Raw genomic sequence first — 12,694 nt, 5'->3', positions numbered from 1 at the left:
ACCCCCTGCCACCTCTTTGGCCAGTGAGGAGGTGCTCTTAGAGAAGTTTCTCGGCCTCATGAGGTGTCCTCAGATGGGGGTTATCAAGGACGCCATCAGGGAAGTCATCCCCCACCATGCTAGCGGCACCACAGACACCTCCAGCAGGCCCCCAGGCCCTGGTGCAGCTGCCTTCTCCGGCTCCACAGCCAACTCGGCAACCTCTGCCACCTCCTCAGCCTCCGGCTGTGGTCCCTGTACCCCAGCCTCCGGCGCCATCTACTCCTCCTCCACAAGATCCTCCAGATCCGCAGGATACGGACTTGGAGGAGGATCCGGACACACCATCCTCAGCCAGGGCCTTCCGCGAATGTCTTGCTGGCCTGTCGGAGTACCTGGGCCTCCCTATCCCGAGGTCGAACAGCCGGCAGACGGGTTTCTGGCTGAAGTCCTCACAAGACGCCCCTCTGCCAACACAGGGATTCCACTGCAAACCGATGTAGTCTCCCTGGCCAAGACGAGTTGGCTCAAGCCCCACTCGGTCCAGCCGGTCAATCGACGCCTGGATGACAAGTACAGGCAGATGGAGGGGGATACACTCTTGCTCTCGACCCATCCTCAGCCACGCTCCTCGGTGATCGTTGCGGCATCACTATACACCAAGTCTGTCGGTCTCCTCCTTTGCGGCGCAGCTAGGCAAGGAGGAGAAGATCTTGGAGGCGTACGGCAAGAAGATCTACTCCAACGCCTCCTTGCACCTGTGTCAGGCCAACGCAGATGCCATGCTGGCTGCCACCAATCTCAGGTTATGGCAGGAAATTGCGGACTTCTCCCGGAACTCCCCACCCAGTGCCAATCACGCATTAAGGCGGGGCTAGCTGAAGCCAAGCTCGTGGCGCATGACCTCATGGAATCCACAGTGGCTCATATCGATACCTCAGGCCGTGCCATCTGCATTGCCATGGACATGAGAAAAGCCTGGCTCCGGGCAACGAAGTTTAACCTGGATGTCCAGGAGCGCATTCTAGATCTACCGTTCGGGGGGGGGGGGGGGGGTTCTTCCACTCCTCTACGGACGAAGAGCTGGACAAAAAGAACAGCTCACAAACGGTCTTTATCCATTCTTACAAAAACCACGCCCAAATCGTACACCCAATCTCAGCAGCGCTCGGAAAAGTGTCATACATATGGAGGGTTCTGTGACTTCCAGTCCCCCTCCTCAACGTCGGCCTGCGTGGGAAAGAATGCATGACACGCCCGTTCGGGTGCACGTGTCTCCGGTGGGGGGCAGGCTTACTCTCCATGCACAATTCTGGCACCAGAATTTCACGGACCTCCGGATCCTTTCCATAGTATCCACGGGGTACCGCCTTCCTATCCCAGCCTCTCCTTCCCCCTCCCCTCCACTCCCGCAGGTTGGGACAGCAACTCTTTTGGCGGAGATCCGGTCGCTCGTAGAGAGCCAGGCAGTGGAGGAAGTTCCAGCCTCCCAGTGAGGCTTCAGCTTCTACTCCAGAATTTTTGCCATTCAGAAGAAGAACCAGGCGGGCCTGAGAGTTGTGCTGGATCTTTCCGCCCTCAACCTCTCCCTACCCCTGAAAAAATTCTAGATGGTTACGCCAGCTTTTATAGCGGAGACATTGGACAAGGGAGACCGGATGTGCTCCCTGGACTTGAAGGACGCGTACCTACACGTCCCGATTTGGCAGCCCCATCGTTCTTTCCTACGGTTCATGATCATGGGCTACCATTTCCAATACAAAGTCCTTCCATTTGGCCTCAACTCGGCCCCCAAGGTCTTTACCAGACGCATGAAAGCTGTGGCGGCCCTCCTCAGAGTGTAGGGGCCTCCACATCTACCCATACCTCGACGACTGGCTCGTCAGGGCTACATCTCTGGAAGCGGTTCGCCACTCTTCCCATGCCCTTATGAAGACACTACACGATCTGGGCTTCTCGCTCAACCCCAAGAAGTCACAGCTGCAGCCTACGCAGACTCTGACATTCCTAGGACTCATTTGGGACACATGCTCCGAGAGGGTCTTCCCGTCGGAGGAAAGATTTTCGGCCATCAATAGGGGCCACCGCCCACTTCCTCAGCAGAGAGGTGACCATGGCATGGTGGTAACATCTCCTGGGTCTACAGGCGGCGGTCCTGTTAGCCGTGCTGCACACAAGACTAAGGATAAGAAGGATTCAGTGGCGCTTTGTGGCCTCAGCTGCACTTCGCGGCCTCAGCTGCACTTCGCGGCCTCATGGAATCGGGAGCGGGGCTTGCAATCAGATCAACGTTCCTCCATCTATCCACCCGGACCTAACTTGGTGGTCCATGGACTGCAAACTATGGACGGTCAAGCCCTTTCGGCTGCCCTCTCCGCAGGCCACCATCACCACAGACTCCTCGCTCGAGGGCTGGGGAGCCACCCTGGACGATCTCTCGGTCCACGGCACCTGGACTCGACAGGAGCAGGAATACCACATCAACTGGTTGGAGCTGAACGCGATCTTGCTAGCGCTCCTAGCAGTCTTACCACTTCTCAAGGGCAAGGTTGTCCTCATCCAGACAGACAACTGGAGCAGCATGTACTACGTCAACAAGCAGGGAGGCACCAGATCCCCCTCCTTTGTGCAGACTGGCGATCAGCATGTGGGAATGTGCCCTGGAAAATGACATTTACCTCTCGGCAGTCCATCTCCCGGAGGAATCCAACCTGGAGGCGGACAGGCTCAGCAGGCTGGGAGCGGACAATTACGAGTGGCAGCTAAACAACCTTGTTATTCAAGAGATCTTCAACAGGTGGGGTCTCCCCCAAGTGGATCTCTTTGCCACCTGGCACAACAAGAAGTGTCCCCAGTTCTCATCCTGACAGGGTCAGGGCCCCGGCTCTCTGGGCGACGCATTTCACCTCCAGTGCTCCGGCATGAAAGCCTACGCCTTTCTGCCCACTCCTCATCCACAGGGTAATTTGCAAGATCAAGGAGTCTCACCGACTCATCATTCTGATTGCTACATGGCGGCCGGCCAGGTCATGGTTTTCGGAGCGCCTCAGCCTTTTGGAGGTGCCCCCTATACACCTTTCTGACGGGCCCAGCACATCATCTGGCGCAGCATTAGGGCAGAATCATCCACCCCGCGCCAGGGAAACTAGCCCTCACAGCGTGGTACCTGAGCAGGTAACGCTCTGGAAACTTAGCCTCTCACAGGCCAATCTGGAGATCATACAGAGCGCCAGGAGCAAAGCCACCAGGGCCCAGTACAAAAGCAAATGGACCAGATAATGCCACTGGGCAGACTCCAAGGGAATTGGCCCCTTGGCCTGCAATTTGGACGACGTGCTAGATTTCGGTGCACCTCGCTCATTCGGGCATACAGGTGTGGACACCTGCCATACATACCTTGCAGCCATTGGGGCTTACAGGAACTCTGAGGAAGGCATTTTTTCCTCCTCCAACCCCATCATCAAACATCTGACTGGTCTCGCTAGGCTCTACCCGCCCGTCAAGAGACCGCACCCTGTGTGGGACCTTAACATAATCTTGGCCGCCCTGGTGCATAAAAAACCATTTGAGCCAGTGGCGTCCGTGGATATTAGGCTGGTCACCATTAAGACGGCCGTACTAGTCGGTCTTACCTCGGCTCGCAGAGTCAGCGAGATCCAGGCGCTAGTCGCCTCTGAACCATATACGACCTTTCACAAGGACATGGTAGTCATGTGGACACTCTCGGCATTTCTGCCCAAGGTTCCATCTGCATTTCACTTGAACGAAGAAATGGTCCTTCCTACTTTCTTTCCCGATCCCAAGGACGATGCACAGAGTGTTGCACTGTCTGGATGTCAGGCTGCCCTAAAATTCGACTTGGACAGGACCAAGGGCTTCCGCAAGTCGGACTCCCTGTTTGTCACTTTCGGAGGCTCGAGGCCAGGCTATCGGGCCTCTAAGGCCTCCATATCCTGCTGGATGGTCTCTGCCATCAAAGAAGCGTATGAGGGCCAGCACAAACCGCTTCCAGTCAACATTCATGCCCTCGTAGTCAGGGCCAAGGCAACAGCCATCGCATTCCAGCGCCATGTACCGTGGCAAGTCATAAGCAGGGCGGCCACTTGGGCCTCTCCCTTGGCTTTCTGCAAGCATTTGGATGCCGGCTCTAGATCTGATGCGGCTTTCGGACGGGCCGTTCTCAGGAACCTATTTGCTTAAGAAGGGTCTCCTCTCCACCCATGGGCTACAATCAGTTGTAATCGTCCATACAGTATGGAGGAAAGGGGACCGGACGTAAGAGTAATTATAAGTTACTCACTGTAGTGACTAACGTACTCTTAGTCCCCTTTCCTCCATACGTCCCACCAACGTCCCCCCTAATAATACTAGTGTCCTTAAACAATGTTAAATCTATTGTCGATGCGTCAATGGGGACTGAGGTGTGGTTCCGGAGCGCGGAGTCAGGGCAGGACATGCTTCCTGGACCGTGCCCCCCACGCGCCTCTAAATTTAAAGGGGAACAAGGTTTTTTCTGGTGAAAAAGGTTCCGTCTCCCGTCCCTTGGAAGGGACGCCCATACAGTATGGCGGAAAGGGCACTATGGACTAAAAGTATGTTAGTCACTGCGGTGAGTAACATATAATTTTATGGTCAAAGTTACAAAGTTGAGGATCTCCAAAATCGCTCGCAAATATGTTGGTATCTTTTCACAAAGGCAATAAGGTCAGAATAAGATTGAATGCTGAAGGATTACTCTCCGACCATGTTAAAGTAGGAAGGGAGTTTGACAAGGTTGTATGGTTGCCCCATTTTTGTTCAACATTTATATGTCAGATTTTGGAAGGGAAATGGATCCTGTGGCATTAGTAAGTCCAACAAATTGGATCCCATTCTATTAAATGGTTAATGTACGCTAACAATATTGTCCTTATGGATAATAAGTAGTCGGCCTCTAGAAGCTGTTAAATTCTCTGGATATATACATTAAGAGGAATGACCTTACCATCAATCCAGGGAAATCAAAGGTAATAATCTTTAGGAAAAAGGGGAACTATGGTCATAAATTCACCTGGTCATTGGGAGGACACACAATTCCTGTCGTTGTGGAAATCGTCTATTTGGGATACACTCTGTTTGTACTCCCGAAAATAGATCAACATTTATTAGATTTCACAACTAAACATCCCAATTAACATCTCAGATGCAGATTGACAGGCAATATTGTAAATTCTCCCTATTGCCAGTGTTAAGGTTCTATATGTCTAAAATCGTTCCAGTACTTATGTATGGGTTAGAAGCTAAACCTATGGCATGGGACTTGAACTGGCAGAAATTGGAGGGCAACATTTGGAAGAAAGTCTTGGGCTTGCCCAATAGTTTGCCTATGGCAAGTCTGAGGTTCGAGCTAGGTCTCGGATCCCTGAAATCACAGGCAGATTGGAGGCTTTTCTCTTCATAGATTGTTAATAGATCCTCAAGCTATCACATTGTATGAGGACCTCTTGGTACATCTTCAATCTGATCAGTCAATTGTTCTGAGGGATTTTGAGAATTGGTCGTTAAAAGCGCTTGCAAATTGTGATAGTGATGTGGGGATATTAATCTCCAATCCTATGAGGACATGAAAGAAGGCTTTGATAACCATGGATTCGATAAATACAATAGATCAAGTGCATGGATCAACTGTAGCTGCCTCTTTCGGTGATAAGATGTTGGGTTTCTTCTGAAATATTTGTTAGATTCCTGATGAAAAAGTGAGGCAGAACTTTTTGGGAGTCCGACTCAACGTAGTTCAGACCGGAACGGTTCTTGCACGTTGGGGGCTTAAGGGGAAAGCTAAAATACTGTGTCCTGAATGTCAAGACCCTAGTAGACAGACTATTGGACACATACTGAGAGATTGTCAGGGGATGTGGGATGTAAGACAAACATTTTAGTCGATTTGTTGACTCTGTCGATGTTTTGGGAAAGGCCGATTGCCGGTCACGAGATATCGCTGACATTAAGTGTGGTTCGTGTTTTGCAGCAGGCTGGGTTTATTTCTCCATAGTACTGTTGAGAAGTTAAGATTTGTGTAATTGGTTGTGTTGTCATTTTGTCTTTTTTCTCTTTTTGTAATTAAGAAATCTTTTATTTTTGGAAATGTTTTTATGATCTAGAAATAATGTATGAATTTACCTATTTGTATTTGTGAAAAACCGAATTTTGGTTATAACACCCAAAAAAAATACATATATTTTCATTTATTTGGGAGGGGGAATCTTGAATCCAAAAGGGAGTCCTAATGCGTAGTGTGACGCTCAGTGCTGGATGGAATGGGGGTTCTTGATGTACACAGATATAATCTAGCTGCACATTTGCCCCTGCATTTACTTGGAGAATCTCTGGATCTCCTACTGAATGGAGTAAGATAGAGCAAGTGTCTGTCCTGTTACCCCTCCCTCGCCTCCTTTTCATTAGCTCCAGAGTACCCAGGGATAGCCCATCATTATTACATGCTACTTGTAACACTACACACCACTGGAGTAAAGTGACTAAACGATGGGGCACCCCATTGGGCATTGGCCCACTTTCCCCAGTCTTAAACAATCCTGAGTTTCAGCCCAACATGATATAAGGTAGATTTGCAAGTTGTGAGGCAGGGAAAGTCGAAACCCAGCAACAGCTTTTGAGAGGGGTCACCCCTGACATTTCTGGAATCGAAAGCCAAGTTCCATTGAAAGGAGACGACTGATTACAATGTATATATGCAGCTTAGGCATTGGGTAACAAATCCTTCGAGGCATTGGACCCTAAACTTTTTTGAGCTCAGTCTTCAGTTGGAACTGACTATGGCCAGGTTCTCTATTTTATACAAATTACTGGAGTGTTCTGATGCCTCTGAAAAGTTACCATATATGTCCAGGTACGAGGAAAACATTTGCTGACCCTTCGACGAAGAAACCTGGAGCCGTATATGGTCCTGCGTGAACAAGTCTTCTAGATGCACCACAACAAAAAATGCCTATATAAGCTATGCTATAGGTGGCATTTACCCCCGAGCAGAATACACAAAATCAAGTCCATTTATTTTCCAGCAGTTACCGGCACATAGTTCCACGTGTGCTGGTCCCTCTCCAAATCCTCTGTATTCTGGAAAGACGTCCTATCGCACATTAAAGCAATTACTCTGGCACAGGTGCCTATGGACCCACTGGTGATACTTCTTGAGATACTGATGAAGGGAGCGGGGCATCGAGCAGCTCTTAAAACACACCTATTAGTTGCAACAAGAATCACTATAATGACTAACAGGAAAGGGGCAGAGGGCCCGCTCTTGCATATGTGGTGGACTAAGCTATGTGACACATTGGTGTCTGAAAAGATGATGGTGCTGATCCCGAACCAATACTCAAAATATTTTAATGATTGGCTTCCTTTTATTGAATATACACATGCATGATGCATAGAAACACTTGTACAGGGGTGTTATAAATGACTCATATTATACCTTCAGATTACACACCAGCTGAGGCTTGATATGATAAGTCATTTACAACACACCTGTACACAAGTATATTCTTGGTACGACAAGACAAGGGAGGGAAGATGGAGAGAGGACAAAACAAGCAATCTTACTAGACCTTGTCATTCAGATCATGCAAGTGCAATACGCAAAATTACAGGTGGGAGGGAAAGGGGGAAGTGCAGCCAGGGCAGCACGGCTCTTGGTAAGTGCAAGGAGGCAGGGGACTGTAGGGTTCCAGATACAGCACCTAAGTGCACAGTAGGCCTGGGGGCAGTGCAAGGGCTACTGGTCAAGCGGGGACCTGGTACCAGTGAGTCTGAGGGTAGCCAGGCAACTATTCAGCGTAGCATACAAGTTGGTCAGCAGGATAGAGAGCGGAAGCAAAAAGGAAAGTCTTGTGACTTATGGCACAATTTGAGTTATGAACCCAGATTCCCCTGGAAGGCCCCCACTTTTCAGGAAACACCCTGGTTATAGCCACCCTGAGAGTTGTGGTTTGGGGCTCCATCATTAGTTTTTACTATCTTTGCTGGCAGAGTTAGACTGATCTTGCTTTGTTTATTGTGACAACTAAATTTACAGCTGAATGATGTACACACTACTTTTGCCTACTGATGCATGCAAGATGTACTTCTATGTTTTACTGGATGACTTGCCCTGTGTATTAAAGTTGTAAAAAAAAATAAAACATTTTGGCAAATTGCCTAATCAGGACTAATACATTAACAAGTAGGAACTGTACCAGGCACATAGCATAGGAGATTGGCTTTTACATCTACATTGGCATCCAAGGGATGGAGGGTTTTTGACAAAGGCCAGCACTAGATGTCATTGGTTTGCCCCGTGATTCCTCCAGGAAGGGTTGGTGCACAATGGACTGGAGTTCAAATGTTAGTTTGTGAATTTCCTCCGCTCTGGTAGTGCCTTGATTGCTCCAGAAGTTGAAAGCGGATCAACGCATAATGAATCCTGATTGCTCCAGTTTTTTTTTTTTTGGTGCTTTGTGGATTGACATATAGGGACCCTTGCTGCAGCCAAACACGTGTTTACATGTCCTATGACTGGGCAAAATAGCAAATCAGCAAAATCTTGTCAGGAACACATTTGAACCTTTTGTGTATGACCAGTTCCTTTACAAATAAGCCCATGGTTGGGGCGGAATTCTCGTTGCATGGCTGATGTGCCTCTGCTGGAAAAATCTGGAATACGCCACCTTGCAACAGGCTCCAGTCTGTTCTGTGGGACGTCACAAAAGTGTGGAGGAAAGGGTATGCAGTAAAAAAAAGTGCAAAATACAAGTACATTTGAAATGTATAATATCTTATTAGTGTGCCAAAAAGAAGCAGACTGTACTATGCTGTATTGTTTGGTTGCTTCTTGCAACATCTTTCATTGATGGGTGTGCTTTGCACAAGACCCTTCACAAAACAGTTGAAAATATAATTTTGTAAAGCCAAGTGATCGCCTTGCCAAAACGTTGGTTATAAAAGGCGTCCTGAAATGTGTTGCTGTTTTCATCATGACTTAAGTGAGTACTTTAGAGAGCATACAAGTGATTCTTTGTTACATTTATGTTTAAAAGCTGCCATATTTTTGTCTTTCAGAATCTGCTGTTGCTGGTGGGCCAGGTAGCACCCCTACACAAAGCTCACGGCGAGGTCGTAGCAGAAATACAAATGTGTCAAATCAATTGGGAACTGATGACATTTTCGAAGTCCTTTGTAAAGAAAACTGTTGTAATGTCGATGAGGTAACAAGTTTAGATGTTTTAAAAAGTTTTTAGTTATGGAAGTGTACTCCCTCTTTTAGGCTTGCTATGTTTAGGATAGCATTTGTGTTACACCAAAACTTACAGATGACATGCTACTGTATGTGGTATTTCTAAAAAAACACCTCGGCCGTTCAAGCAATCTTGTGGTGAAGAGGACCTACCTGTGCAATTGCTGAATTTAGGAACGTTGGTGGAAAATCAAGGTCTGCATCTATCTGGTAGTGATGGGGTCTTCATGTCTTACAATCAGAAGTCTATAGGTCCTCTCAGTATCCAACCAATCTTCTTTTCCTGAACGTGGGAGGATGGAGGCGGTCTGACTGTGGGATTCCTAACTAAAAGTGCCAGAAAATGATGGTTGGACCACCCCATCTCTTCTCATAAGGGGGTGATGTTGTGCTAGTTGGGTCAAGGGAATTTATTCAGCAGAGTGCTGTAACCTACAGCAGATCAAATTATCCTGGAGATTCCAGCTGCATAAGGAACTTATCGCCAACCCCAAGATATAAAAGAAAGCAAGAAAACCAATTTATTTTCTCAAGAAAACATTGGCAATCTTCTGGGTTAATTTTCTTTCAGTCTAAAGCATTCCAAATGTATCGCCCACTTCCTTTGAGTTCAGGACTGGGGCCCCATCTCAGTTGAAACTTGTTTGAGGATAGTCACTTGAAACATGAGGTCTATTCATACTTTCATGTAGCATTTTTTTTATGATTGCTTTGTGATTAAAATAAATCGCATGACATTAAAGACAATCTTGAAAAACGTTAATTTTCCACATCCTTGGGAGGGGGAGAATCGAATAAGTCTTCCCAATCATGAATTATTGATAAATATTAAGACAATAGCAGGTAATAGTGCAGGCTGCATGAAACGCAGAAAAGTGCAACCAGTCCAGATGTCACATGGGTTGATTAAAAACATAGAGCTAGAGCAGTACAGTATACTGCCCTTGTCTACTCTATACTTCTCCAGTAATAAACATGGAATGATGGATTTCTGTATGCTAATTGCAAAATTAAAACTTGCCCATTAATATGCAACCCGAAGCAAAGTTCCTAACTTTTTTTAGTAGATGGTGTTCTAATCAATAACCGTCCTACACTCATTCTGATACTTTTTTGAATATTTGATTCAACTTGTGTTAATTGTTTGTTGTCTGAGTTTACATCTGTAAGCATTCTGCTTTTTCCATTGTTCTTTTACTGTGTGCATCCTGCGAGTGCTTTTTAGACCTCATTATTTTGCACCCAAATGTAATACAATCCCTTAACCATGATCATCTATTGGGCTGTTAATGAATCCCTATGCTATGCAATTTTATGTGTTGCTAGTATTGTTTGTAAATTCAAAAATAACCACTTAAATAATTTTTCTGTATTATCCTGAATGAGTCCCTCACGTTTGAAGGTGTTGTCCAATAGTCTTCGATAGTGATCTTCGGCTTTCCTTCAGCCTGTCCCATGTGATGAGTTAGAGCCCTAGCTGCTGTGTCTTAAAGCAGCATTGGAAATCTGAAATCAAAAGCTCCTTCCTCCTTAGGCAGAGTAAAAACATTGAGGAGTCAGGAATGAGACGCGGACACAGAACTTTTTTTAAGGAAAAGAGGGGTGGACAATTCCTCACTGCCCCTAAACTAGGAGGTGTTTCTTTATCTCGAGGGTTTGTGACGCGCTCGAGAAGCTTCCTTCGCCGGGTACTGCGACTCGCAGCGTTTTTGACCTTCGGGTCTTTCGACCAGAGCATCGCTCTCGGCAGTCAAAGGGGGTCGAGGCCGCTTTCTCGAAGACGCTCATCATATTTTTGCGGAATTCCTCCCATTCAGCCCGGGAACTATGTTTCGTGGAGCAAAGGAATTCTCTTCGGAGAAACAGAGGAAGAGGAGGACGGAGAAGGGGATCTTCAACGTCTCCTCTTCGAGTGCTTCGATCTCGAGGAGTGATGGGACCCACTCCGAGACCTGGAGCGCGAATGGTGACGAGGAGACGAATGTCTCGACTTCGTCAAGGAAGAAGAAGCTTTTGAAGTCTTACCTTTCTCCAGCTTCCCCCTACGCTCCTTCAGGGCCTTAGCTGTCATGGACATACAGTCCTCGCACTCCGAACAATGGTGTTCAGCTCCCAAACACCACAGACAAACTCTGTGAGGGTCAGTCAGCGACATCTTTTTCCCACAATCTCGGCATTTTTTTAAGCCGGAGCGAGGGGTTGTCGGTTCCGACGAGGAAGCCATCGAGTACAGATCGAATATATCTCGAGGTAAATAGGATAAATTGTCTACGAAACTGAGCAACGGTATTCCGAGGCACTGAGTAAGCGCGGAAAAACAGAACTGAGCAACGGACGCTGCGCGCGGCCTTTATAGGCAGGATGACGTCGACGTCGATACAGCGGCTGTCGAGGGACATCGACTCGGCGGACGTCGACACGCAGCGCCCTCTAGAGAAACATTTTCCGAGGCCGGCAGAGCTGGAAGGAGATATCTAAGATAAGGAATACGTCGGAGGAACATCCCATTGAAAGATCGTTACAAAGTAAGAAGTAACTTGTTTTTCTCCGGCTGTTGCGGCTCCACCTGCTGCTGTCGGTGTGTTAGGTAAGGGTCTGCACTCTGAACGGCGCCCCAGCCTCTGCAGCCCTCAGGAAGCACGACTTGCTTCTGTGCACTCCGCTCTGCATCTTGCAAGCTTCTCCAAAGCGCGTTGCTTGCCCGGCTGCCTTCTCGCACTTCGTAGCTGTCTGTACTCCTGCACCGCCACTGGTACCTTGCTCTTCCGTGAGATGGAGAACTATATTCTCCTTTACCCGGCATGATTTTTAAGCATGTCAGGCCAATGGGGTACACTGTGGAGCATGTGGGGGTCCGGCACAATGTGGATAATATGGACGCCATTTGGGAAATTGTTTCTGAAAACCAAAAGAGGCATCCGGACCTTCATTGAGTTTGTGGTTTGTTGCTGAAGGTTTTATTTTGATAGATTGCAGCACCTCTCATGGAGGCTCTAAAGTTGAGTTATAAGTGAGATCTAACCGCTGAAGCGTTCATGAAGTTAAGAGATGATCACACAGCATCCATTACTGAAATGTCCAGACTTTAGCTGCCAGTTCTTTTTGCAAACGGATACCTCTGGTTTTGCTCTGGGTGCTTTCCTGTCCCAAGGTACAGCAGACTATCTGCAGACGTTTTGTTTCATCAGTCGTAAACTGCTTCCACATGAGGTCTCGTACTCAACATGAGGGGGAGGGAAACCGTGCAATCCAAAAGGTGTTGACCAGGGTAGCCTTTTAGGGGTAAGGGGCGGGTTCAACCTGCTGTGGGTATAAAGCCTGACGAGGGGGAAGCAGCCAGTTGACACTTGCTCTCTCTTACTGGGGGGAAAACGGACCGGGAGAAACTGCATCCCTGTAATGGGCATATTAAATAAGACCTTTACCAAAGGGAGACTGGAGGTCGGA

General features: G+C 47.8%; 1 protein-coding gene across 3 annotated transcripts in view; it reads left to right on the top strand.

Moving 5' to 3' along the window:
* The window catches only part of RB1 (RB transcriptional corepressor 1), a 2,466,185-nt gene that overhangs the window by 403,770 nt on the left and 2,049,721 nt on the right, over positions 1-12,694 (top strand). For all 3 annotated transcript variants that reach the window (XM_069639386.1, XM_069639387.1, XM_069639388.1), the window contains exon 8: positions 9,073-9,218. In XM_069639386.1, coding sequence (XP_069495487.1) covers positions 9,073-9,218 — 146 coding nt within the window. The remainder of the gene's footprint in view (positions 1-9,072; positions 9,219-12,694) is intronic.

This window comes from Ambystoma mexicanum, chromosome 7q, assembly GCF_040938575.1.
Source record: "Ambystoma mexicanum isolate Mex_15411 chromosome 7q, UKY_AmexF1_1, whole genome shotgun sequence".
In the NCBI taxonomy this organism is placed as follows: domain Eukaryota; kingdom Metazoa; phylum Chordata; class Amphibia; order Caudata; family Ambystomatidae; genus Ambystoma; species Ambystoma mexicanum.
This window is presented reverse-complemented; position numbering and strand designations above follow the sequence as displayed.